At 46.9% G+C, this 27,956-nt stretch overlaps 1 protein-coding gene across 2 annotated transcripts in view; it reads left to right on the forward strand.

The window, feature by feature from the left end:
* ZBTB40 (zinc finger and BTB domain containing 40) overlaps window positions 1-27,956 on the forward strand; it is a 74,448-nt gene that overhangs the window by 11,951 nt on the left and 34,541 nt on the right. For both annotated transcript variants that reach the window (XM_038747100.1, XM_038747099.1), the window contains exons 2-6: window positions 7,002-7,801; window positions 11,523-11,656; window positions 17,099-17,294; window positions 22,289-22,431; window positions 25,924-26,116. In XM_038747100.1, coding sequence (XP_038603028.1) covers window positions 7,072-7,801; window positions 11,523-11,656; window positions 17,099-17,294; window positions 22,289-22,431; window positions 25,924-26,116 — 1,396 coding nt within the window. In that variant the 5' untranslated portion in view covers window positions 7,002-7,071. The remainder of the gene's footprint in view (window positions 1-7,001; window positions 7,802-11,522; window positions 11,657-17,098; window positions 17,295-22,288; window positions 22,432-25,923; window positions 26,117-27,956) is intronic.

The raw sequence follows: 27,956 nt of genomic DNA on the forward strand, positions 1-27,956 counted from the left end.
GCATAGAAGCCGTAGTTGAAGCTGAGCGCGCGAATGATTTTTCCAAGGGAGTGGGTGTAGATGGAGAACAGAAGGGGATCCAGATTTGGAACAGCCAGAGAAATAGGTGGAGAACCAGGAGTGGACGGTGGCTTAAAAGCCGGTGCTCTGTGCAGTCCGTCAGGGATTTATTTATTCCAAGGACATTATTTTTGTTGCTGTTTCTTCATTTAAGCTTGAGCTGTGATTTTTCAACTCTCTTCTCCCAAGAAAGAACTCAAACGGGTTAACGGTGCTTTATGATCCGTAGGATCAAAAAGCACTGTTTTAACCTGGAGTTATCAAGCTGTGCAATCATTGTTGATTACCTGGAGGAGCGCAATCGTACCTGAACCTAGCAGGATTCTGCTCCCGTTGAAAGGGGTCAAGACTTTGGAGGATTACAAATGTAGTTTGAGTTGTTTCTCACACAGCTACTCCAGAAAATAGGAGATTAGAGATATATTAGTCATTTGTAGGGAGATCAATATCACGGTGCGATTTCAGAGCAGGAGTTTAGCCACTCTACCTCCCGTAAGGGAGGCACTGAATTTTCCTGCCGTGGCTCAGCGCAGTGATTTTTATAAAAATGTGTCCACCACCATTCAGCTCTGGGAGCTCTCGAGAGATCTCCGTTGAGAAGTGGAAGCAAGGTGCCGCAGCCTCCCTGCCCTCAGAAAGTCCCGGCGGTCACTCAGGGCGTGGGGGGAAGGAGTAGGAATCAACCCCGCCTCTGTCCAACCTTTTGTTATTGTTAGTGGTATCTGTTAAGCACTTACTACGTGCCAGGCACTATACTATGCTGCCTTCCCCTTCCCTCCTCCCTGTTCTCATTTGCCCCAAGACCACCGAGGGTCCAAAAAGTCGGTGTCGCTGTCGGGGAGGGGAACCCAAACTTGGTCCTGCGAGACCCCCAGACTTCTCCAGTGTCAGTAGGACCTTAACCCGTCCCTGATTCTGCTTGAGGAGACCCCTTCTCTTCTTGATTCTGCTTGAGGAGACTGATCGGAGCCTCCAGCCCTGCCTTTCAGCTGGAGGGGTGACTCATAAGTCGGATTTTTCCTGAAGGATCGGGTCCAACTGCATTAGGTTGTATCCACCCTGGTACCTAGAATGGTGTTTGGCACTTAGTAAGTGCTTAACAAGTACCATATTAACAAAAAAGTACTGCAATTTTAAAGGGAGTCAGAATTCCCCTGAGTTCCTGAGCTCCCCACCTGTCAGCCTCTGCCGGTCTCTGGTCCTATGTCATGACGGTGTTTGTTAAGGCCGTACTAGGTACCGAGCAGTGTTTTTTTGTTTATTGGTTTTCATGGTTTTTGTTGAGCGTTTACTATGTGCCAGGTACTATACTAGGCGCTGGGCTAGCTAATCAGGTTGGACACGGTCCTGATCCCACGTGGGACTCACAATCTAAGAAGAGGAGATAACAGGTATTGAATCTCCATTTTTACAGAAGGGGATATTTGTTAAGTGCTTACTATCTGTAAAAGACTGTGAGCCCCACGTGGGACAACCTGATCACCTTGTATTCCCCCAGTGCTCAGAACAGTGCTTTGCACATAGTAAGCGCTTAACAAATACCATCATCATCATCATCTGCCAGGCACTGCCTTGCACTTGCTATTTTATGGATTAGCTGAGGAACAGAGGAGTTAAGTGACTTGCCCAAGCTCACACAACAGACAAGTGGAGGAGCTTGGATCAAAACCAGATCCTTCTGTCTCTGAGGTCCATGCTGTATTCACTAGGCTATGCTACTTCTATCTTTTCTTTTTTTTTTAAGAGTATTTAAGGGCTTACTATGTGCCAAACACGGTTCTAAGAGCTAGGGTAGTTACAAGGTAATAAGGGTGTCCCACGATCATTCATTCAATCGTATTTATTGAGCGCTTACTGTGTGCAGAGCACGTTTTACAGATGAAGTAACTGAGGCACAGAGAAGTTAAGTGACCTGCTCAAAGTCACATAGCTGACAAGTGATAGAACCGGTATTCAAACTCACGATCTGACTCCCAAGCCCGTGCTCTTTCCACTAAGCCATACCTCAGTCTCTTTTGCGGGCTCCTCTTCTGCCTCCCACCCCCTAATTGTGATTGTCCCTCCTCCTGCCTTCAGGACTTCTCTACTTGGATGTCCTCTCGTCACCTCAAACTTAACACGTCTAAAACAGAACTTATCTTCCCACCCAAGCCCTGTCCTCCCCGTGTCTTTCCCATCACTTAGACAGCACCACCATCCTTCCTGTCTCGCAAGCCCGTGACCTTGGTGTTATCTTTGACTCTTCTCTCTTTTTCAACCCTCATGTTCAATCCATCACTAAATCTTGTCAGGTCGACCTTCACAACACCGCTAAAATCTGCCCTTTCCTCTCCATCCAAACAGCTGCCACGTTAACCCAAGCACTTACCGTATCGGCCTCCTTGCCGAGCACCCAGCCTCCTGTTTCTCCCCACTCCAGTCCGTACTTCACTCTGCTGCCCGGCTCGTTTTTCTACAAAAACACTCGGGCCATGTTTCCCCTCTCCTCAAGAACCTCCACCGGTTGCTCATCCACCAGCATGTCTCAGTGGAAAGAGCACAGGCTTTGGAGTCAGAGGTCATGGGTTCAAATCCCCGATCCGCCAATTGTCAGCTGTGTGACTTTGGGCAAGTCACTTCACTTCTCTGGGCCTCAGTATCTCATCTGTAAAATGGGGATTAAGACTGTGAGTCCCCCGTGGGACAACCTGATCGCCTTGTAACCTCCCCAGCGCTTAGAACAGTGCTTTGCCCATAGTAAGTGCTTAATAAATGCCATTATTACTTCTAGACTGTGAGCCTGTTGTTGGGTAGGGACCGTCTCTACATGTTGCCAACTTGTACTTCCCAAGCGCTTAGTACAGTGCTCTGCACACAGCAAGTGCTCAATAAATGCGATTGAATGAATGAAGGACTCCACCGCTGCATCAAACAGAAACTCCTCACAATCGGTGTTAAAGCACTCAATCACCTCGCCCCCTCCTACCTCACCTCACTGCTCTCCTGTTTCCTCCGAGCCTGTACATGTTGCTCCTCTAATGCTAACCTTTTCACCGTACCTCAATCTCGTCCATCTCACAGCCAACCCCTCACCCATGTTCTCCCTCTGGCCTGGAACGCCCTCCCTCCTCAAATCCAACAGACAATTACTCTCCCCCCTTCAAAGCCTTATTGAAGGCACATCTCCATTCTGCCGACCTAACTCGCTTCCTTTATTCACCCCACCCCCAAGCCCCGCAGCACTCGTGTACATATTTGTAATCCATTTATTTATATTAATGTCTGTCTACCCCTCTAATAATAATAATGGCGTTTATTAAGCGCTTACTATGTGCAAAGCACTGTTCTAAGCGCTGGAGAGGTTACAAGGTGATCAGGTTGTCCCCCGTGGGGCTCACAGTCTTAATCCCCATTTTTACAGATGAGGTAACTGAGGCCCAAAGAAGTTATGGGACTTGCCCAAGGTCACACAGCTGACAATTGGCGGAGCTGGGATTTGAACCCATGACCTCTGACTCCCAAGCCTGTGCCCTTTCCACTGAGCCACGCTGCTTCTCAGTGTAGAAGCAGAATGTAAGCTCATTGTGGGCAAGGAAAGTGTGTGTTTATTGTTATACTCTCCCAAGGCCTTAGTATAGTACTGTAAATACAGTAAGCGCTCAATAAATATGACTGTCTGACTGACTTCTCTGACCTGCTCTACAAAACAGGACCTGGGGACCTCAGTGTTTGTTTCAAAACCACACTTAGGCCTCTTGCGTTTGTTCTGCTGCCTCTCAGCTGCTTAGTGCTGTGTTTTCCCCTCATCAGGATGGAAGGGAAAACTTTCTAAGGTCAAGGCGCAAGGCGGTGGGGTAATCAGCCCCCGGAGCTCTGGCTTTGGGCAGTGAGATGAGGAGGAGGAGGAAGAGGAGAGGGATGGAGAAGAGGGGGAGGAGGTGCGTGACCCGTCTCTCTGTGTTGCTTTTTGCACAAGCTGAAAGGAGCCTCGTAGGCCAGAGTGGATTCGAGCTTTTGGCAGGGGAGGAGGCTCTTCCTCCCGTTTGGGGTTTGTTTTTTGGGTTGGTTTTTTTTTTTGGTGCAATAAAATCATTTCACGTCGAACTCCCTAGTTCCTCAGAGGTGGGTGCTGGAGAAATTCAGAGCTGAAAATCATCAGAGACAAAAGAGCCACACGCTGGAACTGAGGGCGGGAGGAGGGTGGGTGGAGGGGAGCCACCCATGCTGCATAGATGGTGGGGGGGATTTCGGAGGGCTTCTGTGGGGTTTGGGGCAGGGGGCTGCTGGGCCACCATTGGCAGGGTGGTGTCTAAACAGGGGAAAGGCCAAATTCAGGACAGAGGGAAAAGATCCTGGAGGAAGTTGGGGGTCTAAAATCACAATCTAAATTGCTACACTTCAACCACAAATTGCTTTAAACAGGGAGTTGGAAGCCTGAAGCGGGAGAAAGAAACAGTTTAGTAGCTGTTTCTCTTTGCCATAGGATTCAGAGCAAGTTAGGAAGAAAAACAGGGGAACCCCAAAACCCAGGACTGCTCCTACTTCTTCTCTCTCTCTGTCCCTCATCCCCCCAGCATACGATTTCCAACTCCACCTGCTCTACAATCTTGCTTTTCCCTCTTATTCAAGTTAATACTTCCATTTTCTCATGTTCTGGTACAGGCACTCTTGTGGAGTCCCCCCAATTCCATCCCACTGGCTAATTCCCCTCTCTTAGGATTTCCAGGCCCTACCTGCCAGCTTCTAATAATGTTAATTATGGCATCTATCGAGGTCTTGCGCTTTGCCAAGCATCGAGTTAAACACTGGTGTAAATTCAAGATTATCAGCTATTTGTTTTACTTGTCTAAATTTTTTTCCTAATTTTCTCAATTTATACTTTTTTTTTTCTCAACCTTAAGAAGGTAGCTTAAACCGTGCTGTTAGTGGCCAAGATGACTTGAATGGGAAAAGGTAACTAAATAAATCAAGTTGCCAAAGTTCAGAGATAGCCGAAGTCGTCATTTCAGAGGAAAACTGGAAGAACTTTTCAACTCTCGTCCTCGAAAATGGGGCTGTCATTGCTCTGAATGATTTTCAGTTGGGCTATGGGGAACCATCAGAATGAAGTGAAATTTGAATTACAATCCCCCAATTCATTCAAATCATTGATTGAGCTCATGTAGAAGAAATTTTTCAGAGATTGAAGGTGTGCAGAGCCAAACATGCAAGCTCTTAATACAGTGCTTTGCACACAGTGAATGCTCTGCACATAGTAAGTGCTCAGTAAATAAGATTGAATGAGTGAATATGGGATAGTGACTTCCTGCTCCCAGGATTTTTGTTCACGTTTGCACTTTTGAGACCGTATGTGCTCCCAGGCAACGTTTTTCTTCCGAAGCTGAGCATAAGCCTGGTTTCAGGGAAGTGTGTGGGAAAGGTGGGGCCAGCATAATAATAATAATAATAATGGCATTTATTAAGCGCTTACTATGTGCAAAGCACTGTTCTAAGCACTGGGGAGGTTACAAGGTGATGAGGTTGTCCCACGGGGGCTCACAGTATTAATCCCCATTACACAGTTGAGGTAACTGAGGCACAGAGAAGTTAAGTGACTTGCCCAAGGTCACACAGCTGACAAGTGGCAGACCCGGGATTTGAACCCATGACCTCAGACTCCAGAGCCCGGGCTCTTTCCACTGAGCCACGCTGCTTCTCCTGCATAGCCTAGAAGCTGTGTCACCTAATGGATGGAGTATGAGTCTAGGCGTCAAAGGACCTGGGACCTGGGTTCCAATCCCAGCTCCATCATTTTGCCTGCTGTGTGACCTTGGGCAAGTCACTTCACTTTTCTGTGCCTCAGTCTCCTCCTCTGTAACAGAGAAGCAGCGTGGCTCAGTGGAAAGAGCGTGGGCTTTGGAGTCAGAGGTCATGGGTTCAAATCCCGACTCTGCCAATTGTCAGCTGTGTGACTTTGGGCAAGTCACTTAACTTCTCTGTGCCTCAGATCCCTCATCTGTAAAATGGGGATGAAGACTGTAAGCCCCCCGTGGGACTACCTGATCACCTTGTAACCTCCCCAGCGCTTAGAACAGTGCTTTTGCACATAGTAAGCGCTTAATAAATACCATTATTATTATTATTATCTGTTCTCCCTATGTAGATAACAAGTACCACAGTTTTTGTTGCTGGAGGGAGGGTCTTCAGGGTCCTCCATAGCCTCCAAGGGGCATTGTTGCATCCTTGGGAATATGACAAGAATCCAGTTCATGGAGAGTCCTGCCTCTCTCTCATATCTGCTGTTTTAGAGAAGACATTTAAATAATAATAACAATAAGAAGACATATTGAATAATATAATACCACATAATAATAACATAATTATAATAATAATAGTATTTAAGCGCTTGCTATGTGCCAAGCGCTGCTGTAAGCACTGGGGTAGATACAAGGTAATCAGTTTGTCCCACATGGGGCTCACAGTCTTAATCCCCATTTTACAGATGAGGTAACTGAGGCACAGAGAAGTGAAGGGACTTCCCCAAAGTCACACAGCTGCCAAGTGACAGAGCTGGGATTAAAACTCACAACCTTTGACTCTCAAGCCCAGGTTCTTTCCACTAACCAATGCTGCTTGAACATATCTGACCCAATTTGCTCTTCCTGAAGCCGTGTTCTTGCTCTTGCAGTGCTTCAAGTTGGGTGTTTTCAGGAATCTAGGAATCCTTGTGCACGGATCTAAGTAGAGCTTGTTTCCAGGGAATCCAAGATAGCCCGTCCGGCTCACGTCCAAAGCCTTGCCCCCTCCCCGCATTTTAAGCTGTTTTCCCTTTCTCCCACCCTCCACAAGGCCTGTAATATTGGTCGGCTGATGGCTAGGAGAGCTGATTCCGGTTGAACTCTTCTAGATTGAGGGAGTACCAAAGACACCGCCCGGCTTGGAGCCCAAACTCTTAACCTTTCATTTTCCTCCTTTCTCTCTAGTTGCTCCGGATCCTGGAGACGAGGAACTTTCAGGGAGTGAGTGAGAATTCCCAGCCATCCCGCCGGAGCCATGGAGCTTCCCAATTATAGCAGGCAGCTGCTGCAACAACTGTACACGCTCTGTAAAGAGCAGCACTTCTGTGACTGCACCATCTTGATTGGGACAATTCACTTCAGGGCCCACAAGCCTGTGCTGGCTGCTGCCAGCCTGCTGTTCAAATCCCTGCTGGACGCCACGGACACCATCTCCATCGATGCCTCCATGGTGGCCCCTGAGGAGTTCGCCCTCCTGCTCGAAATGATGTACACGGGCAAGCTGCCCGTCGGCAAGCACAACTTCTCCAAGGTCATCTCCGTGGCCGACAGCCTGCAGATGTTCGACGTGGCCGTCAGCTGCAAGACCCTGCTCGCCGGCCTGGTGAGCTGCTCCGCCCAGGGTCGGGCCGGGAGGTACGCGTCCCCTCCAGCGGGCGAGCCCCCCGGAGGGGAAGCCGGGACCCCCGAGGAGGAAAGCGGAGCTCACGAGGATCCAACGGAGTCGCGTCTTTCAGAAGAGGCTGCCGCCCCTCCCGAGCCTGGGCCGCGTGAAGCCGAGGGGACCCGAGGGGCCGCGGTTGGAGAGGTGGCCGCGGACCCCTCGCCGGCCCGGGAGGAGGTCCCGGAGGAATCCCAGAGAGTCGCCGACTCTCCGGGAGGGATTCCCGGTGCCTTGGAAGCGCACTCCTCTTCCCCGCAAGCCCCGGACGAGCCAGCGGACGCGCGCACGTCTTTAGAAAAGGAGGAGAGAGCTTCCTGGCCAGGTGGGTGGGTGAGAGCTTTCGTTAGCAGTTGCCTTTTGAAGCAGCTCATCCCCAGCCAGCGCGGGATGTGTGTGCTTAGTGGCATATTTTTTTCAGTTTCACTCAGAGGTTCTCCAGAGATCATTCTCAACTCTGAAATCAAGAGTATTCTTTTTTAGCCAGGGGTAATTCTCTCTCTCCAAAGCGGCCTCTCTTTCAATCAATCAATCGTATTTATTGAGCGCTTACTATGTGCAGAGCACTGTACTAAGCGCTTGGGAAGTACAAATTGGCATCACATAGAGACAGTCCCTACCCAACAGTGGGCTAACCCGAGCACAGTTCCCAGGTTCTGTGTGATTTGCTCTGTCTAGCCGTATGGTGAGTTTGTTTCCGAGAGGTGCTGGAGTGTGTGGATGGATATAAAGAACACGTGAGCTCATTGTGGGCAGGGATTGTCACTCTTTATTATTGTCTCGTACTTTCGTAAGTGCTTAGTACAGTGCTCTGCACACAGTAAATGCTTAATAAGAGAAGCAGCGTGGCTCAGTGGAAAGAGCCCGGGCTTTGGAGTCAGAGCTCATGGGTTCAAATCCCAGCTCCGCCAAGTGTGTCAGCTGTGTGACTTTGGGCAAGTCACTTAACTTCTCCGTGCCTCAGTTACCTCATCTGTAAAATGGGGATTAAGACCGTGAGCCCCCCGTGGGACAACCTCATCACCTTGTAACCTCCCCAGCGCTCAGAACAGTGCTTTGCACATAGTAAGTGCTTAATAAATGACATCATCATCATTATTATTATACAATTGAATGAACGAATTAACTAATCCCTCCCTTTGATGTAAGTGCATTCTGTTATCCGTCTGTTACTTGTAAATGCACATTTTATAAAGATAGTGCTGGCCAGCTATTGGATTCTCCAGCCTCAGGGAAAAGTCCTTCTCAACTGTATCTACTGAGTGCTTACCATGTGCAGAGTACTGTGTGCTTTGCACACAGTAAGCGCTCAATAAATACAGTTGATTGATACTGTACTAAGCACTTGGGAGAATTCAGTATAACTGAGTTGGTAGACACATCCCCAGCCCACAGCGAGCTTACAGCCTAGAGGACTAATGCATAGTGGTGACCACCCTCCCTTACCTGTATCTTCTGGCCCCAGCTCAGACCCACCAAGGCAGATCAATCAATCAATCAATCAATCAATGGTATTTACTGAGTGCTTACTATGTGCAGAGCGCTGTTCTAAGCGCTTGGGAGAGGACAATGCTAAAGAATTAGAATTGGACACGTTCTCTGCCCATCATTCATTCAATTGTATTTATTAAGCGCTTACTGTGTGCAGAGCACTGTACTAAGTGCTTGGAAAGTGCAAGTCGGCAACATATAGAGACGGTCCTTACCCAACAACAGGCATGACATGAGAGTCCCCCGCCCCCATCGTGCCATGAGAGCTAGGGTCACCACAAAAACACACAGACACACACCCCGACACCCACACACCCTTCTTACCACCCTCCCTCTCTCCAGGAGCTCAACTTGGTGTGGCTGATGTGGCCTTTAGTAACACCTGACTGTCTGTGAAGATTTTGGAGGAGTTTTCACGTTATCGCCTCAGTAGGCCGGTCCCATAATCGCCAAGGCTCGGCTGAACCGTGTTGCCCTAATGAGCTCCCAGATCTCCCTAAGCATCAGCGGCACGGACCAGCCGGAAGAGCCTGGGCCTGGGAATCAGAGGACCTGGGTTCTGATCCCAGCTCCTCCACTTGCCTGCTATGTGTGCAATTTGCTTTACTTCCCTGGGCCTCAGTTTCCTCATCTGTAAATTGAGGATTCAGTGCCCATTCTCTTCCCCTTAGACTGTGAGCCCTACATAGGGCAGGGACTGTGACCAATCTGATGATGATGTATTTACCCCAGAATTTAGTAAGCGCTAAGAGTAAGCGCTTAACAAATCCCATCATCAGCCAGTGGCGGCTTCCCCAGTCCTGTTGGCCGGCTCCCCGAGGGAGGCCGGGTTTTGGAAAGGCACCGCGTGTCCCCTACTGCCGTGGGCCAGGTGGGGCTTCCCAGATGGTGTGCTGGAAAACTGGAAAAACAGTAGCGAGTTCACGCACAGGGCCTCAGTGCTTCAATTTGTATTTATTTCAATCAGTCATATTCATCGAGTGCTTACTGAGTACATGGCAGGGTATTAAGCGCTTGGGAGAGTACAACGCAACAGAGTCCCTTGGGGAACTCATTCACTCACATGGCTACCACTACCACCTCTATGCGGATGATTCAGGCGCTTAATACAATGCTCTGCACACAGTAAGTGCTCAATAAATACGATTGAATGAACCTAAATCTCCAGCCCTGATTCTCTCCCGCTGTACAGCCTCCCATTTCCTCCTATCTTCAAGACATCTCTCCTCGAATATCCTGCCTTCACCTCAATCTCAACATGTTTAAAACAGAACTCCTTATCTTCCCACCCAAACCCTGCCTCTGACTTTCCCATCACTGTAGGCGACGACACCATCCTTCCTGTCTCGGAAGCCAGTAACCTTGGCTGTATCCTCTCTCTCATTCAACCCCCATATTCAGTCTGTCACTAAATCCTGTCAGTTCAGCCTTCACAAAAATCACTAAAATCCATCTTTTCCTCCTTCCAAACTACTACCACGTTAATCCAAATACTAATCCTATCTCCCCTTGATTTCTGTATCGGCCTCTTTGTGGACCTCCTAGCCTCCTGTCTCTCCCCACTCCAGTCTGTACTTCACTCTGCTGCCCAGATCATTTTTCTGCAAAAACGTTCAGTCCGTGTTTCCCCACTCCTCAAGAACCCCCAGTGGTTTTCCATCCACCTCTGCATTAAACAGAAACTACTTCCTATTGGCTTTAAAGCACACTTAGCGACCTTGCCCCCTCCTATCTCAGCATGCTGCTCTCGTACTACAACCCAGTTTGCACACTTTGCTCCTCTGATTGATTTTATATATATTAAATATATATTATTTATAAAATTATATATATATAAATAATATATATAAATATATATTTATATATTATATATACATGTATATATATGTATATTTGTATTTTACTGCTTACTATGCTCCAGGCACCGTACTAAGCACTGGATCAATATATGCAGTCCATGTCCCATATGGGGCTCCCAGTCTTAATCCCCATTTTACAGACAAGCTAACCGAGCCCCAGAAAAGTAAGTTAAATGAATTGCCCAAGGTTACACAGCATTCATTCATTCAATCATATTTGCTGCTGTAGCCTAAACCAGGACTACTCTGTAACCATGGCCTGTTAGCCATCTTAAAGAAGCTACTTTCCCTTTAGGAGTTGGCTTGGCAAAGCATAAACACTTTTTCTTTCTTTTTAGTATTCGGGTGTGGGTACTCCATTCTTGGTATCTTTCGTTTTCAGATTAGAGCAGATTGTGCCCTGAACGTGCGGTCAGTATAGAGTTAGCTGGGGCACTCGGGTACCTGATGAAGAAGAGAAAGTGTGTAAGGGGGGAATGCTTTGGATTTGGAGGCAGGTTTGCCTCCAAAGTCATTTACTTTGAATTCATTCTGATTGTTTTCATCACCACGATAAGGGGACAAAGGAGGAGACTTAGCGACTTCATCTTCCTCCTTTTCTAGTAGTTCAGAGATGAGTCTTGACACCTTCAGACCGCTCTCATTTCAACGAATCCCTCCAGTTGCAGAATAACTGAATTTGTTTCTCACCCCCAGAGAACGAGAGCCAAGAGGGGAAAGTGGATTTCCTTCTTCAGCATGAAAGGCTCTTCTCAGAGGTCCTGGCTATCTCGCAGGATGTGCTGAAAAGACTAAATGAATGTAGGACAATCGAAAATCCACAGAAGGAGGTAAGGTATCTCCTGCCAACAATGTTTTTCCACACCATAAGGTCCTGGGTCAACGTAGTATGAAGCACTGCAAGATGAAATGCTAAATAATCCAGTTCTGACACTTAATTTTAAGAAAATGTATGAGGTGCTAGCTTTTAGTCATTGCAATGAAGAATCTAAAAGGCCTTTTCCGTTACAGTTTCCCATCAGGCATTATTTATTTTTTTTAAATGGCATTTGTTAAGCATTTACTCTGTGCCAGGCACTATACTAAGCACTGAGTTTGATGCAGTCAGGTTTGACACAGTCCCTGTCCCACATGGGGCTCACAGTCTTAATTTCCATTTTGTAGTTGAGGTAACTGAGGCCCAGGGAAGTTCAGTGACTTGCCCAAGGTCACACAGCAGACAAGTGGCAAAACCGGGATTAGAATCCAGGTCCTTCTGACGCCCAGGCCCTATCCACTAGGGAATGCTGCTTCTCTATTATTGAGTGCTTATTATGGGCAGAAGACTGTACTATGCACTTGGGAGAGTACAATACAACAGAGTTCATAGACACTCCCTGCCCACCGGGAGCTTACAGTCAAGAGAGGGAGACAGACATTAAAATAATAATAATAATAATGATAGTATTTGTTAAGCGCTTACTATGTGCCAAGCACTGTTCTAAGCACTGGAGGGGATGCAGGGTGATCAGGTTGTCCCACGTGGGGCTCACAATCTTAATCCCCATTTTACAGAGGAGGTCACTGAGGCACAGAGAAGTTAAGTGACTTGCCCAAAGTCACACAGCTGACAAGTGGCGGAGCCGGGATTAGAACCCATGACCTCTGACTCCCAAGCCCAGGCTCTTTCCACTGAGCCACGCTGCTTCTCATCTAATCCCGGCTCCGCCGCTTTTCTGCCGTGCGGCCTTGTGCAGGTCATTGCACTTCTCTGGGCCCCAGTTACCTCATCTGTAAAATGGGGATTAAGACTGGGAGCCCTATGGGGGACAGGGACTGTGTCCAACCTGATTCGCTTGTATCCATCCCAGCGCTTAATACAGTGCTTGGCACATAGTAAGCACTTAACAAATACTGTAATTATTATGAGGAGACATAACGGATACGTACGTAACAGCCGTGGAGCTGAGAGTGGGGTGAAAACCATGTGCTTCAAGAGTGAAGATCTAAATGCATAGGCGACGCGGAAGGAAGAGGGAGTAGGGGAAATGAGGGGACGGCCTCATGGGGAGATGGGATTTTAAGATTTTCTAGGTGGGGAGAGTGGTGGGCTGTCTGATATGAAGGAAGGAGGGAGTTTCATGCCAGAGGAAGGGCGCAGGGTGAGGGGTTTGTGGAGAGATAGATGAGATCAAGGTGCAGTGAATAGGTTGGTGTTAGATGAGCAAAGCAGGCGGGCTGGGATGTAGAAGGAAATCAAACACCATGTTAGTTTTCAGCCTGTTCTCCCTCACCCCAGGAGTCTTGAAAGTAGCAAAATAAATGAGGTCGGCATTCTTTTATATTTGCCCCAAATCAAGTTTTACTTAGTGAATGTCTGTCTACGGGCTCGTCTACTTGGTCGTTGATTTACTGTTAGAAGGAGTGTAAACAGATCTTTGACATGCCTATCCAGGGCTAGTGTTTTTGTTTTTTTTTAAAGGAAATTTTCCATTAGAAAATCCTTTACTAGGTGTGCATATTTATGGAACAAATTTAATGGGGCCACAAGACCTGGGTTGGTCCTGGTCTTCCACTGGCCTGCTGGGTGACCTGGAGTAAGCCATTTCATTTCTCGGTTTCTGTGTCCCACATCTTCGACTGAATTCCTTCTAGTCCGTCCCCTGGTCTGGAATGCCCTCCCTCCACACATCCGCCAAGCTAGCTACTTCCTCCCTTCAGAGCCCTACTGAGAGCTCACCTCCTCCAAGAGGCCTTCCCACATTGAGCCCCCTTTTTCCTCTCCTCCTCCCCATCCCCCCCCACCCTACCTCCTTCCCCTCCCCCCAGCACCTGTATATATATTTATACAGATTTATTACTCTATTTTACTTGTACATATTTACTATTCTATTTATTTTGTTAATGATGTGCATATAGCTTTAATTCCATTTGTTCTGACGACTTTGACACCTGTCTGCGTGTTTTGTTTTGTTGTCCGCCTCCCCCTTCTAGACTGTGAGCCAGTTGTTGGGTAGGGACCGTCTCTAGGTGTTGCCGACTTGTACTTCCCAAGCGCTTAGTACAGTGATCTGCACACAGTAAGCGCTCAATAAATGTGATTGAATGAATGAATGAATGGCACAGGGACTGTGTCTATTCTGATTGTTTTGTAGTACCCAAATGCATAGTGAGATACTTTGGCACATTGCAAGGATTTAATAAATGTCGAAGATAATAACAGGGGACTTTCACTGATCAGGACTACCATCAGCACCCTTATCCTAGTCTAAGGAATACTGTTTTCTCTCTTAGGAAGAATAATTGTGGTATTTGTTAAACGCTTACTGTGTGCCAGGCACTGTCCTAAGCACTGGGTTGAATACAAGCAAATTGGGTTGACACAGTCCCTGTCCCACATGGGGCTCACAATCTCAATCCCCATTTTACAGATGAGGTAACTGAGGCCCAGAGAAGGGAAGTGACTTGCCCTAAATCACACAGCAGACAAGTGATGGAGGTGCATCAATCTATATATGATTTAATGTATAAACGGGCACTGTAAAGTATTAGTATTTAAATTAAGTACTCATCCAATCAGTCAATGGTAATCAGTCAATCAGTTGTATTTATTAAATGCTTAATGTGTGCAGGACACTGTATTAAGTTTTGGGAGAGTACAGTATAACAGACTTGGCGGATATATTCCCTGCCCCAAACGAGCTCACATCGAATAAAATATGGATGTGAATAAATATGGGGTGAATAAAGGGAGCAAATTAGAGTGAGAAAAGAGGAATTGAGGGCTTACAGAAGTCCTCTTAGAGGAGATGTGCCTTCAGTGAGACTTTGAAGGGGGGGAGAGTAATTGTCGGATTCGAGGAGGGGTAACTGCCTGTTGGATTTGAAGAAAGAGGGTGTTCCTCCCTCCTCCCGTGGGCGAGAGGTCGATGGTGAGATATACCAGATCGAGGTACAGTGAGAAGGTTAGCATTAGGGGAGCAAAGTGTGCGGACTGGGTTGTAGGAGAGAAGCGAGGTGAGGTAGGAGGGGGCAAGGTGATTGACTGCTTTAAAGCCGATAGTACAAGCATTATTAACACAATCACATCCTCTCCTGCCTTGATTACTGCATCAGCCTCCTTGCTGACCTCCCAGCCTCCTGTCTCTCCCCACTCCAATCCGTACTTCTCTCTGTTTACCGGATCATTTTTCCCCCAAGACGTTCAGAACGTGTTTCCCCACTCCTCAAGAAGCTCCACTGATTGCCCATCCATCTTCACATCAAACAGAAACTCCTCACCATTGGCTTTAAAGCAGTCCATCCCCTTGCCCCCTCCTACCTCACCTCACTACTCTCCTACTCCAACCCAGCCCGCACACTTCACTCCTCTAATGTTGACCTTCTCGCTGTACCTCGATCTCATCTATCTTGTCACTGACCCCCCGACACACTCAAGTCCTCCCTCCTCGAAGCCGACGATGACTCTCCCCCACTTCAAAGCCTTATTGAAGGTACATCCGACTTAAGCCCCTCTTCTCCCACTTCCTTCTGTCACCCTGACTTGCTCCCTTTATTCATTCCCTCTCCCAGCCCCACAGCACCTACGTACATATCTGTAATTTATTTACATTAATGTCTGTCTCCCCCACCCCAGACTGTAAGCTTGATATGGGCAGGGACTGTGTCTGTTTATTATTGTATTCTCCCAAGTGCTTAGTACAGTGCTTAGTACAGTTTCTCACTGTGAACTAGCTTCTTAATTATTTGAGTGAACACTTGGTGTTTTTTTGCCTAGAGTAAAAATCGCTTTACTGTATGATTGGCCTCTTGGTTGGATAATTGCAAAATACCATTACAAAATACAATTGCAAAATAGATAAATACAATTGAATGAGTGAACGAGTGGTTAGGAGTTTCTGTTTTGATGCAAAGTTTGGTGGGCAACCACTGGAGGTTCTTGAGGAGTGGGAAAATAAGAACTGGACATTTTTGTAGAAAAATGATCCGGGCAGCAGTTTGAAGTGTGGACTGGAATGGGGAGAGACAGGAGGCAGGGAGGTCAGCAAGGAGGCTTATACAGTAATCAAGGTGGGATAGGATAAGTGCTTGGATTAAGGTGGGAGCAGTTTGGGTGGAGAGGAAAGGTTGAATTTTATTGAGCACCTATTGTGTGCAGAGCGCTATACTAAGTGTTTGGGAAAGTACAAAATAGTAGAGTTGGTAGGCAAGGTCTTGCCCACAATAATAATAATGATGGCATTTATTAAGTGCTTACTATGTGCCAAGCACTGTTCTAAGAGAACTTAGAGTCTAGAGGGGGAGACGTGAAAATAAATTACAGATAGGGAGAATGCAGAGGTATGAGAATATGGAGAATTGGACCCGCTCCAGGACTGTCAGGGCATAAAATAGGTCAAAAAGGGATGTAAGGAAAGATGCAAAAATGAGAACAACATAAAAGGTAAGGACAAAGATCAATACAATGGCTAGAGGAGCAGTTTGAGGATCTCCCAGCTCAGAGTCCACTATTACAGAAGTCATCCTAGTAACACCACACTGAAATTGTATTTAACCAATCTTGAAAATAACTCTCCTAGAGCAAGTATTATTTATGTCAGGCAAGTAGTAAAGAATGCCCAATTCAGTGCTGTGACTGACATGTGAACCTCTGGGTCAGGGAGAGCTGATGGCATTTCAAGACTTTTCAAATCTGTTTTCAGACTATGTCGTTGATGGCTTGTTGATTTTTCTCACTGTAAACTAGCTTCTTAATTATCTGAGTGAACACTTGGTGTTTTTTTGCCTAGCGTAAAAATCGCTTTACTGTAAGATTGGCCTCTTGGTTGGATAATTGCAACGTATTTAATTTGCTTCCTAATATCGTTGGCTATTATGTGCAGTCTGATCTAATGAGATCTCTCCGGTTTCTAAGGAGGGTCTTGTGCTCAAATGCAAGCTTGTTCCGGAGTGTTGAAGTCATTATGACCATCTAGTGGGTCATAGGTTTTATTTTCTCCTCCCTGCCTTTCATGGTTGTTGTGGATATAACAAGATAATGTCTGAGTGATATTTGGAGCTCCTTGGAAGAGGAATGTTCAAGAATTCATTGTTATTATTTATGGTGAAACAAATGAAGCTTTTAGTAATTTACAGTGAACTTCAGACTTTCCCCAAAAGACATTTCAAGCCCCTTGCAAAAGATGAATTGTCAAGTTATGTGGGATATACGTTTATTAGTAAAGTCCTTACTGAGTTGTTAATCTCTCCCTCCCTCCCTCTTTCTCTCTCTCTCTCCATCTGTTGTTCATCAGACCTTATTAGAGTGCTTTGGAGCTGAAGATGGACATTCGGTATTCAAGAAAATCCTCAATAAAGTGACAGATGAGGAAAGCCTGAACGTTCAGACTGTTTTGTCTTTGCTGGAGCTATTCCAAGATACTCATCCGGAAATAAGAGCAGCACTAAGGGAAAGAGAACCGGAAAACAGAGAAACCGGGAACCCAAGAGGTAGAAAAATGGGCTAGTCAGTTCTGTTCATTGAAGAGAGTTCCAAAGGCCAGCTATAATTTTTCTCTATAGGACTGGTTATCTTCACAGAATCGTAATATCCAGGGATTGGGAGGGATCTGAGGAAAATAGCTAGTCCAATCTCTTACTACCCAGCGGATGCATGCTGAAGTCATCTCAAGTCAGAAAGTTGAAGATTTCCAAGGATAGAGGCTCCGTAACCTGTTGGTAGCCTGTTCCTTTATGTAATCATCATTGCTTTAAATAGGTTTTTCCTTATGTCAGAACAAGCTCTTCTTTGCTGCATTTCCTCTTGTATAGTCCCCCAATAATGGAGAAGAGTTGGATAGGATCCTCCTGACAGTGATCCTTCATCTGCCTAGAGACCAGGGGTTGGTAATATTTTTTTGGGCAGGAAAGCCAAACCGAATGAAATCTTCACGCATTTGGCCTGCCGGGAGCCAATCATGCAATTTCAACACCTTTTAATGTAGCGTATTTTATTGTGAATCCGTCAATCAAGCAGTGGTATTTACTGAGTACTTACCGTGTGCAGGGCACTGAATCCAGTCCTTTTCTGTCACCCTCCGTGGCAGTGGTTATAAATGCCTCATCCCCCAGACCCGTGCAGTGCCCACTGGACAGGAGTTGGAGCAGATTAGTGCTTTCCCCTGAACGCCCCCCGCCCAGCCTCCCCAGGCTGGGGAGGGGTCAGGGATTTTCATTTTTAAGGGGGCCTCCAAGCAGCCCATGTGAACAATGCATTGTAAAGATCAATCAATCAATCAATCAATCGTATTTATTGAGCGCTTACTGTGTGCAGAGCACTGTACTAAGCGCTTGGGTAGTACAAGTTGGCAACATATAGAGACGGTCCCTACCCAACAGTGGGCTCAAAGATGTCACTGTGCCCCGCGGCTTTTCCCTTGGGAAAGCAGCATGGCCCAGTGGCTTACTCCAAGTCACCCAGCAGGGTCTTGGGAGTCAGAAGGACCTGGGTTCTAATCCCCAGTTCCTCCCCTTGTCTGCTGTGTGACCTTGGACAAGTCACTTCACTTCTCTGTGCCTCAGCTCCCTCATCTGTAAAATGGGGGTTCATTCATTCAATTCACTCATAATTATTGAGTACTTTAATAATAATAATAATGGCATTCATTAAGCGCTTACTAGGTGCAAAGCACTGTCCTAAGCACTGGGGAGGTTACAACGTGATCAGGTTGTCCCCTGGGGGGCTCACAGTCTTAATCCCCATTTTACAGATGAGGGAACTGAGGCCCAGAGAAGTTAAGTGACTTGTCCAAAGTCACACAGGTGACAAGTGTTGGAGCCGGGATTTGAACCTCTGACTTCTGACTCCAAAGCCCATGCTCTTCCCACTGAGGCACGCTGCTTCTCTAATGTGTTGAAAGCACTGTGCTGAATGCCTGGGAGAGTACAGTACAACAACAGACACATTCCCTGCCCACAGCGAGTTCACAGTCTAGAGGGGGAGACTCTGTGAGCCCCTTCTGCAACATGGACTGTGTCCAACCTAATTAGTTTGTAATAATTATGATACTTAAGCGCTTACTATGTGCCAAGCACTGTTCTAAGAGAGCAGCATGGCTCAGTGGAAAGAGCCTGGTCTTTAGAGTCAGCGGTCATGGGTTCAAATTCCAGCTCTGCCAAGTGTCAGCTGTGTGACTTTGGGCAAGTCACTTCACTTCTCTGTGCCTCAGTTACCTCATCTGTAAAATGGGGATTTAGACTGTGAGCCCCACGTGGGACAACCTGATCACCTTGTAACCTCCCCAGTGCTTAGAACAGGGCTTTGCACATGGTAAGCACTTAATAAATGCCATTATTATTATTATTATTCTAAGGGCTGAGGTAGATACAGGGTAATCAGGTTGGATACAGTCCCTATCCCACAGAGGGTTTACGGTCTAATAAAGATGATGTCACTGAGGCACTGAGAAGCTAAGTGACTAGTCCAAGGTCACACAGCAGGCACGTGGAAGAGCTGGGATTAGAACCCAGGACCTCTGACTCCTAGTCGCATGCTCTTTCCGCCAGGACATCTACCCTGGTGCTTAGAACAGTGCCTGGCACATAGTAAGCACTCAACAAATACCAAAAACAAAAAGGGTGGGGGAAGATGCAGAAGACAGAAGTTTGGGCTATCATTGGCAAGGGTTAGTCTCTTCCCCTTTGTTCCACTCGGAATCCTCCTTTCTTTCCCTTCCCCTCACCTCCCTTCCCCCCAGGGATCTGAGAGGCCTGTGCTCATGAGGTCATTCATTCATTCAATCATATTTATTGAGCGCTTACTGTGTGCAGAGCACTGTACTAAACACTTGGCAACATACAGAGACAGTCCCTACCCAACAGTGGGCTCACAGGTCAGGCATGGGCAGCAGCAGCTTGGCCCTTCCCCTCTCCACCTGAATAATAATAAAAATAATGATAATAATAGTTATGGTACTTGTGAAGCGCTTAACTAAGTGCCAGGCGCTGTACTAAGCCCCAGGGTGGATACAAGCAGATCGGGTTGGACACAGTCTCTGTCCCACGTGGGGCTCACATCTCAACCCCCATTTTACAGATGAGGTAACTGAGGCCCAGAGAAGTGAAGTAACTTGCTCAAGGTCCCACAGCAGACAAGTGGCAGAGCCAGGATTAGAACCCATGACCTTCTGGTTCCCAGGCCCGTGCTCTATCCTAATGCCATGCTGCTTCCCTGAAGCCAGCAGCGGAGGACAAAAGACCGTCCCCCTTCCCCTTGGGGGCTGCAGTGAGGTGTCTGGGAATACGAAGGTCCTCTTGTCCCCACTCAGTTACTGAGTTACCCAAAGTCATCTCTTCTTTCAGGCTAAATAATGTCAGTTCTGGACCAAAGTTATATTCTTTCTTTTTTTAATGGTATTTGTTAAGTGCTTACTTTGTGCCAGGTACCATACTAAGCACTGGGGTAGATACAAGCTAATCAGGCTGGACACCGTCCAAGTCCCATATGGGGCTCATTGTCTTAATCCCCATTTTAAAGATGAGGTAATTGAGACACAGAGAAGTGAAGTGACTGGCCCAAGGTCACACAGACAAGTGGTGGAGCCAGGATTAATAATAATAATGACGGCATTTATTAAGCTCTTACTATGTGCAAAGCACTGTTCTAAGCGCTGGGGAGGTTACAAGGTGATCAGGTTATCCTACGGCGGCTTACAGTCTTAATCCCCATTTTACAGATGAGGTAACTGAGGCACAGAGAAGTTAAGTGACTTGCCCAAAGACACACAAGCTGACAACTGGTGGAGTCAGGATTGGAACCCATGACCTCTGACTCTAAAGCCCGGGCTCTTTCCACTGAGCCACGCTACTTTTACGTTCATTGTTTTTGACCTGCTTCTCAGGCTTTCTTCTAGTTTTTCCTAGCCGCTTTTCATTCATTCATTCGATCATATTTATTGAGCACCTACTGTGTGCAGAGCACTGTACTAAGCGCTTGGGAAGTACAAGTCGGCAACATATAGAGATGGTCCCTTCCCAACAACGGGCTCACAGTCTAGAAGGGGGTGACAGACAACAAAACAAAGGTGGTTTTCAAAGGCGGTCTCTGAAATGGGCCTTGCTCCTCACACGAGGATCTGTTTGTTTCCTGCTCTCCTTGAATTTCATTCATTCATTCAATCAATCGTATTTATTGAGTGCTTACTGTGTTCAGAGCACTGTACTAAGCGCTTGGGAAGTACAAGTTGGCCACACATAGAGACAGTCCCAACCCAACAACGGGCCCACAGTCTAGAAGGGGGAGACAGAGAACAAAACAAAACATGTGGACAGGTGTCAAGACGTCAGAACAAATAGAATTAAAGCTAAATGCACATCATTAACAAAATAGAATAGTAAATATGTACAAGTAAAATAGAGTAATAAACCTGTACAAACATTTATCAGCCACTCATTCTACCACTTGTATTTATTGAGGGCTTACTGTGTGTAGAGCACTGTACTAAACACTTGGGAGAGTACAGTACAACAGAGTGGGTAGACACTTTCTCGGCTCACAGGTTGTCCTTTTGGCTTTCTTCCCTGGGACCTGGTCACCCACAGTAGAATTTCCCAAATTTACTGTCAGGTTCAGTCCCTCCCTGAGGTCAAGGCAAATATAACTTCCCCTAGTTCTGGGTGATCCGCCTCTGCCACAGACATAATTTAAACACTTCTCACGAGGAGAGCCAGTCTCCCTTCGAAATCCCTCTTCCCTTTTTTTTTAGCAGACTCTTCTCGTTCCAGATCAGGTGGCTTTCTCCAGGCGATATGACCCCACCGTTGAGGAGTCGAAAACATCCTTTTCGACACCAAGCACGCAGCTGGAAGTTCATCTCCAGAATAATTCTCTGAAAGCCTTTCCCCTCAGTTACTCTCCCAAGCTGTTCGTCCAGTGCTCTGCCTATAGTAGGCACTTAAAAATACCATGGATTGATTGATGGATGGGATGGATAAATAAGCACACCCCCTAAGCCCCTTTCTCCCAACCTCCCCCAGCACCAAAATCACGTGTGAAATAAATACCCCGAGCTGTTCTGCTCCTCGGCTTTGTGATGCCTCTGAAAGCTCTATTGGAATTTCCATTTCTCTGCCTAAAACGGGAGACTCCTAGGAGTGTTCTTTTGCCCTTCAAAACCCCTGTATTCCTTGTTCCTTGTGAATCGGCCCCCCAAACAGCACTTCCTTCCTTGGTAGGTGAGCACAAAGCATGGCCTGGTCAATTTGGACTTAACCTCTGGCTCGTCTCTGTATTATGTTCCACCAGATAAATGCATCATTTTCCTTTCACCGAGTTTAAACGGAATAAGCAAGTGTTTTCCTTTGCCAAGAAAGCATCTGCATTCTGGTGCTCTGAATGAGTAGAGAATTGCTTTACTATTCTGTCAGATCTCTCTCGACAAGCCACACTGTCATTTTCTTCAAATTGACTAGGTTCTGTTGTTCGTTTCTAAATCTCTCTCCCCCAGGGAGCCTAGGGGAAGGAAAGACCTTGTCAGTTCTGTTACTGGAACACAAAGAGGACTTGATACAGAGTGTAGCGCAATTGAGACCCATCGTGGAGTTCCTGGAAACAGCGGAGGAGGAAGTCATGAACAGCATAGAGAAAAGGGTAATGGTCTAAAGCGGATGGGAGAATGATGGAGCGCGGGGGCCGGGAGGAGAGACGATGGGGTGGTGTTATTTGAACCGCTGGGACGTGACTTTTTGGCTCCAACTTGCCCTGCTGTCACTACAAGTCTTTATTTATGCAGTACAGCAGAAACATCAGCGATGAATTGACCACAAAATGGTGTTGTCGTGGAGGAAGGGTGGAAAACTCTTATTATGGAGGGGGAGTTCCGCCTTCAAAACCCTTTGGGCACCAGTTCCAGAGAGGGAGTGTTGTCTTCTTCATAAGGAATCTGCCTTTTCAATCACCCAGTGACTGAATTTGGAGAAAATCGTTGCTTTCAATTCTCTAGGCCGGCAAGAATTTGCATTTTTCGAGGGTGGCTGATGGGGAGTCTTCCAAACTCGGGGGTCAGGCTCCCCAGAGGTCCAGGAAAGAAAGGGCTTGGAAATGAGGGGTGCACAACTACTAAGAATCCTAGAGCTGGGAGGTGGGAGACTGCATGTACCATACCAGACCTGATTTTTGCAGTCATCTGGTGGGCACCCCTGTTTCCTCTTTTACAAAAAAAAAAATGGTATTTAAGTCCTTACCATGTGTCAAGCACTGTGCTAAGCTCTAGGGTAGATACAAGCTAATCAGGCTGGACACAGTCCATGTCCCACATGAGGCTCAATTTTATTAATCCCAATTTTGCAGAGAAAGTAACTGAAGCACGGAGAAGTTAAGTGATATGCCCGAGGTCACACCCCAGACCAGTGATGGAGCTGGGATTAGAACCCAGGTCCTTCTGACTTTCAGGCCTGTGCTCTGTCCATTAGGCCACGCTGCTTCTCTTGAATGAAATAGGAACAACTATTATGACTCAAAAGGGGATTGCGAGTTTTTACTCTAAGAACCCATCTTGATCTCCCTGGAGAAAAACACTCTATAAAATACAAGGGGGTTTTACTGCTATCCCAAAGTTTTTTTGTATTAACTATCTGCTGGCTGGTCCCCTTTTAACACACAGGGCTAGAGGTCATAAGTCTCCCCCAGTCAGAAATAAAACCACAGAGAGACAACAGGTCTTCAAGGAGAGAAGCAGCGTGGCTCAGTGGAAAAAGCACGGGCTTTGGAGTCAGAGGTCATGGGTTCAAATTCCGGCTCCACCACCTGTCAGCTGTGTGACTTTGGGCAAGTCACTTAACTTCTCTGGGCCTCAGTTCCCTCATCTGTAAAATGGGGATGAAGACTGTGAGCCCCACGTGGGACAACCTGATCACCTTGTAAATTCCCCAGCGCTTAGAACAGCGCTCTTGCACATAGTAAGCGCTTAATAAATGCCATTAAAAAAAAAAAACAGGTTTTCAGCCTCAGAACACACAAAGAAGGCAGACGCGAGTATCTCTGACTGATGCTTGGGTGCTGGTAATAATAGTAGTAATAATAATGACATTTGTTAAGCACTTACTATGTGCAAAGCACCGTTCTAAGCGCTGGTAATTGGAAGTTATTGGCCCACATACATTACCTCACACCTGTTAATTATCAATTCAGGGGAATTTATTGAGCACTTACTCTGTGCAGACCACTTCACTAAGCTCTAACGCCTATGCTCACTAAGAGCTTTTGATGATCATTCATTGAGACTCCTGGCTCTAATAGATTGAAGGATTTGTGCCAGAGGAAGGCCTGGGGTCCGTTGTTTTTTATGGTACTTGTTAAACGCTTATTATATGTCAAGCACTGTGCGAAGCACTGGGTTAGATACAAGTTGATCATCATCATCATCATCATCATCAATCGTATTTATTGAGCGCTTACTGTGTGCAGAGCACTGTACTAAGCGCTTGGGAAGTACAAGTTGGTAACATATAGAGACAGTCCCTACCCAGCAGTGGGCTCACAGTCTAAGGTTGGATACAGTCCCAGGCCCACTGGGGGCTCACAGTCTTTTATTCCCATTTAGCAGACGAAGTGACTGAGGCCCAGAGATGTGAAGCGACGTGCCTAAGGTCAATGAGCAGACAAATGGCGGAGCCAGAATTAGAACCCAGGTCCTTCTGTCTCCCAGGCCCGTGCTGTATCCACTAGGCCACGCAGCTTCCCCTGTGTTGACTTGGGAGTTGATCCTTCACTTCTTCCTTAGTGCCTAGGACTGTACAGACCACTAAGTGGACACTAAACAAATTCTCCTACTGCTCATAATTCTGGATAGAGATGCATCTGTCATTTCAGTAGGGGCTCCTGGAGTTTTTTTTAAATTTTATAATGGTACTTGTTAAGCGCTTACTACGTGCAAAGCACTGTTCTAAACGCTGGGGAGGTTACAAGGTGATCAGGTTGTCCCACGGGGAGCTCACAGCTTTAATCCCCATTTTCCAGATGAGGTACTGTGGCCCAGAGAAGTGAAGTGACTTGCCCAAAGTCACACAGCTGACATTTGGCGGAGCTGGGATTTGAACCCATGACCTCTGACTCCAAAGCCCCGGCTCTTTCCACTGAGCCACGCTGCTTCTCAGTCAATTGGGCTGGTAGTGGGCCACCCTTGAGGATCTTAGAGCGACTGGGTGGGTTCTGGGCTGTCTGCCGGTCAGCATACTTGGGATGGCCCTGGGGGACTCTGGACTGAACTGGAAGCCCAGCCCCATGGACCAGTGGGCGCGGCTCAGTGGAAAGAGCCCGGGCTTTGGAGTCAGAGGTCATGGGTTCAAATCCCGGCTCCGCCAATTGTCCGCTGTGTGACTTTGGGCAAGTCACTTCACTTCTCTGGGCCTCAGTTACCTCATCTGGAAAATGGGGATTAAGATTGTGAGCCCCACGTGGGACAACCTGATCACCTTGTATCCCCGCAGCGCCTAGAACAGTGCTTTGCACATAGTAAGCGCTTAACAAATACCACCAAAAAATAAAAAAATAAACCCAGGCAGAATCAGATCAGGCTCGGGGACTGAGAGAGCTCAGCGGCAGCTGAGTGTCAGTCACTCATTCATATTTAATGAACACTTACAGTGTGCAGGACGCTGTACTAAGTGCTTGGGAAGCAGTATGGCGTAGTGAACAAAAGCACGAGTCAGAGGTTCTAATCCCAGTTCCGCCACTTGTCTGCTGTATTACCTTGGGCAAGTCACTTAACTTCTCTGTACCTCAATTACCTCATCTGTAAACTGAGGATTGAGACCGTGAGCCCGACGTGGGACAGGGACTGTGTCCAACTCGATTTGCTTGTATCCACCCCAGGGCTTAGTATCGTGTGTGGTACGCTTAGCAAACACCATAATTATTATTATTGGGAGAGTACAATATGACAGACCCATTCCCCGCCCACAACGAGCTTACGAGTTTACGGTCTAAAGGATTGAGTTTGCTCTTTTCTGGGCTGGCCCCGTTCACAGAGCGGGTAAAGGACAAGCAGTCTTACCCACTGGTCCAGATTGTAACGATGCCCCGCTTCCCTGGCCAGTTATCGTTGGATACGCTAAGCGTCGTCTTTGATTGTCGCTGCTGCAGGAACTTCTGAATTGCTGCGAGGGCAGAACAGCTAAGGAAGCTATGGAGAATCTGCTGCACAGAGTGACCCAAGAGAAGACAGTGTCTGCTGAGAGTCTGGTGAAACTCCTTCAGGCTGTGAAGATGTCGTTTCCTCCCCTGGGCTGCCTTCTGGACAGTTTGCAGAGGCAAGCTAGCCTGCCGAGCAACACGGGTAAGAGAAGCAACGTGGCCTAGTGGATAGAGCTTAGAATAGTGCTTTGCACATAGTAAGCGCTTAACAAATAATAATAATTATTTATTATTATAATAATTTAATATTATTAAATAATAATAATAATAATAATGACCATCACGAGGGAGTCAGGCGGACCTGGGCTTTAATCACGGCTCTGCACTTGTCTTCTGTGGGAGAACTTGGGCAAGACACTTCACTTCTCCGGCCCTCTGTTCCCTCGTCTGGAAAAAGGAGATTAAGACTGGGAGCCCCTTGTGAGACAAGGACTGTGTCCAACCTGATAAGCTTGTATCCACCCCAGAGCTTAGTACAGTGCCTGGCACATAGTAAGCGCTTAACAAATACCTTAAAAAAAAACCAAACCCATATTGGTTGCCATCAGCCCATGGGGGCAGACCGTGATCCGACTTTCCCTGGAAGCCTGGGAGTCCCGGACCCAGTCCAGTCCTTGAGAGGGGTTGAGGCGTGAGCCTCAGTGACCTCATCTGTAAAATGGGGATTGCGACTGTGAGTCCCACGTGGGACAACTTGATCACCTTGTATCTCCCCCTCAGCGCTTAGAACAGTGCTCTGCACATAGTAAGTGCTTAACAAATGCCATCATTATTATTATTATTACTGAACCAGACTGCCAAATGTAGAACAGCAGTGGAGCCTTGGCAAAAGGGCCCAGCTGTTGGATCAGAGCTGTGGGTGATTTGGGAGAGGGAGGTAAGAGAGATAGAGACATATCACAGCACCTTGGAAGGAGTGTCATTTTTTAGAAACATCAATTCTAGGACAGTGATCTTTTGGGGAGGTCTGTAATTTGCACCAGAAATTAGTCTCTGTTTCAGAATACTTCCAGTTAGGGAGAAGCTCAAAGGTTTCAACTGGGGGAAGCAGCATGGCCTAGTGGAAAGAGCCCGGATCTGGAAGTAAGAGGACCTGGGTTCTAATCCAGACTATGCCACTTGCCCTGCTCTGTGACCTTGGACAAGTCACAGTCCCTCAATTTCTTCATCGGTTAAATGGGGATTCGACACCTGTTCTCTGTCCTACTTGGATTGTGTGCCTCATGCGGGACAGGGACTGGGTCTATTCTGATTACCTGATATCTACCCTAGTGCTTAGAACAGTGCTTCACAAATACTACAAGGAATATTGTAACCATTAATTTATGAAATTAAAGTAATGGGACATTCAAGATCAACAAGGCCTTACCGGATTGGCTTGTCTGGGCTCAAGCCACAATCAGGCTCTTTTCCTCAGGCCTCCAGTAATTTCCTCTTCAGGAAATACTGATTTTCATATTCAGTGTCTGGTTGATTTTTTGGTGTCCTATAAAAAATAATGATTAATCTTTCCGTTTCTCCATATCTGCAGCAGGAGACATTGGTTTTACGATCCGTAGTCCAGAAGCTCCTCTTTGTCCTAACCAGTCCGCTCTGGCATGTGATTCCAGGCCTGAGATCTGCAAAGACTCGGACCGCTCTTAACTCTGCTGATTCTCTTCTGGGGGGTTTAGGAGAAAAGTGCATTTTTAAACCACCCACCAGAGTAAGGATAATCTCTGCAAAAATGTGTTCCATTTCATCCTTTAATGAGGTGAAAGATTGGTACGTTTGACAAGAAAGAGAATCTTTTGTCAGGATTGTCACTGTTACCCCCACCCCCATCTCATCATCATCATCATCAATCGTATTTATTGAGCGCTTACTATGTGCAGAGCACTGTACTAAGCGCTTGGGAAGTACAAATTGGCAACATATAGAGACAGTCCCTATCCAACAGTGGGCTCACAGTCTAAAAGGGGGAGACAGAGAACAAAACCAAA

Source organism: Tachyglossus aculeatus, chromosome 5 (genome assembly GCF_015852505.1).
Source record: "Tachyglossus aculeatus isolate mTacAcu1 chromosome 5, mTacAcu1.pri, whole genome shotgun sequence".
In the NCBI taxonomy this organism is placed as follows: domain Eukaryota; kingdom Metazoa; phylum Chordata; class Mammalia; order Monotremata; family Tachyglossidae; genus Tachyglossus; species Tachyglossus aculeatus.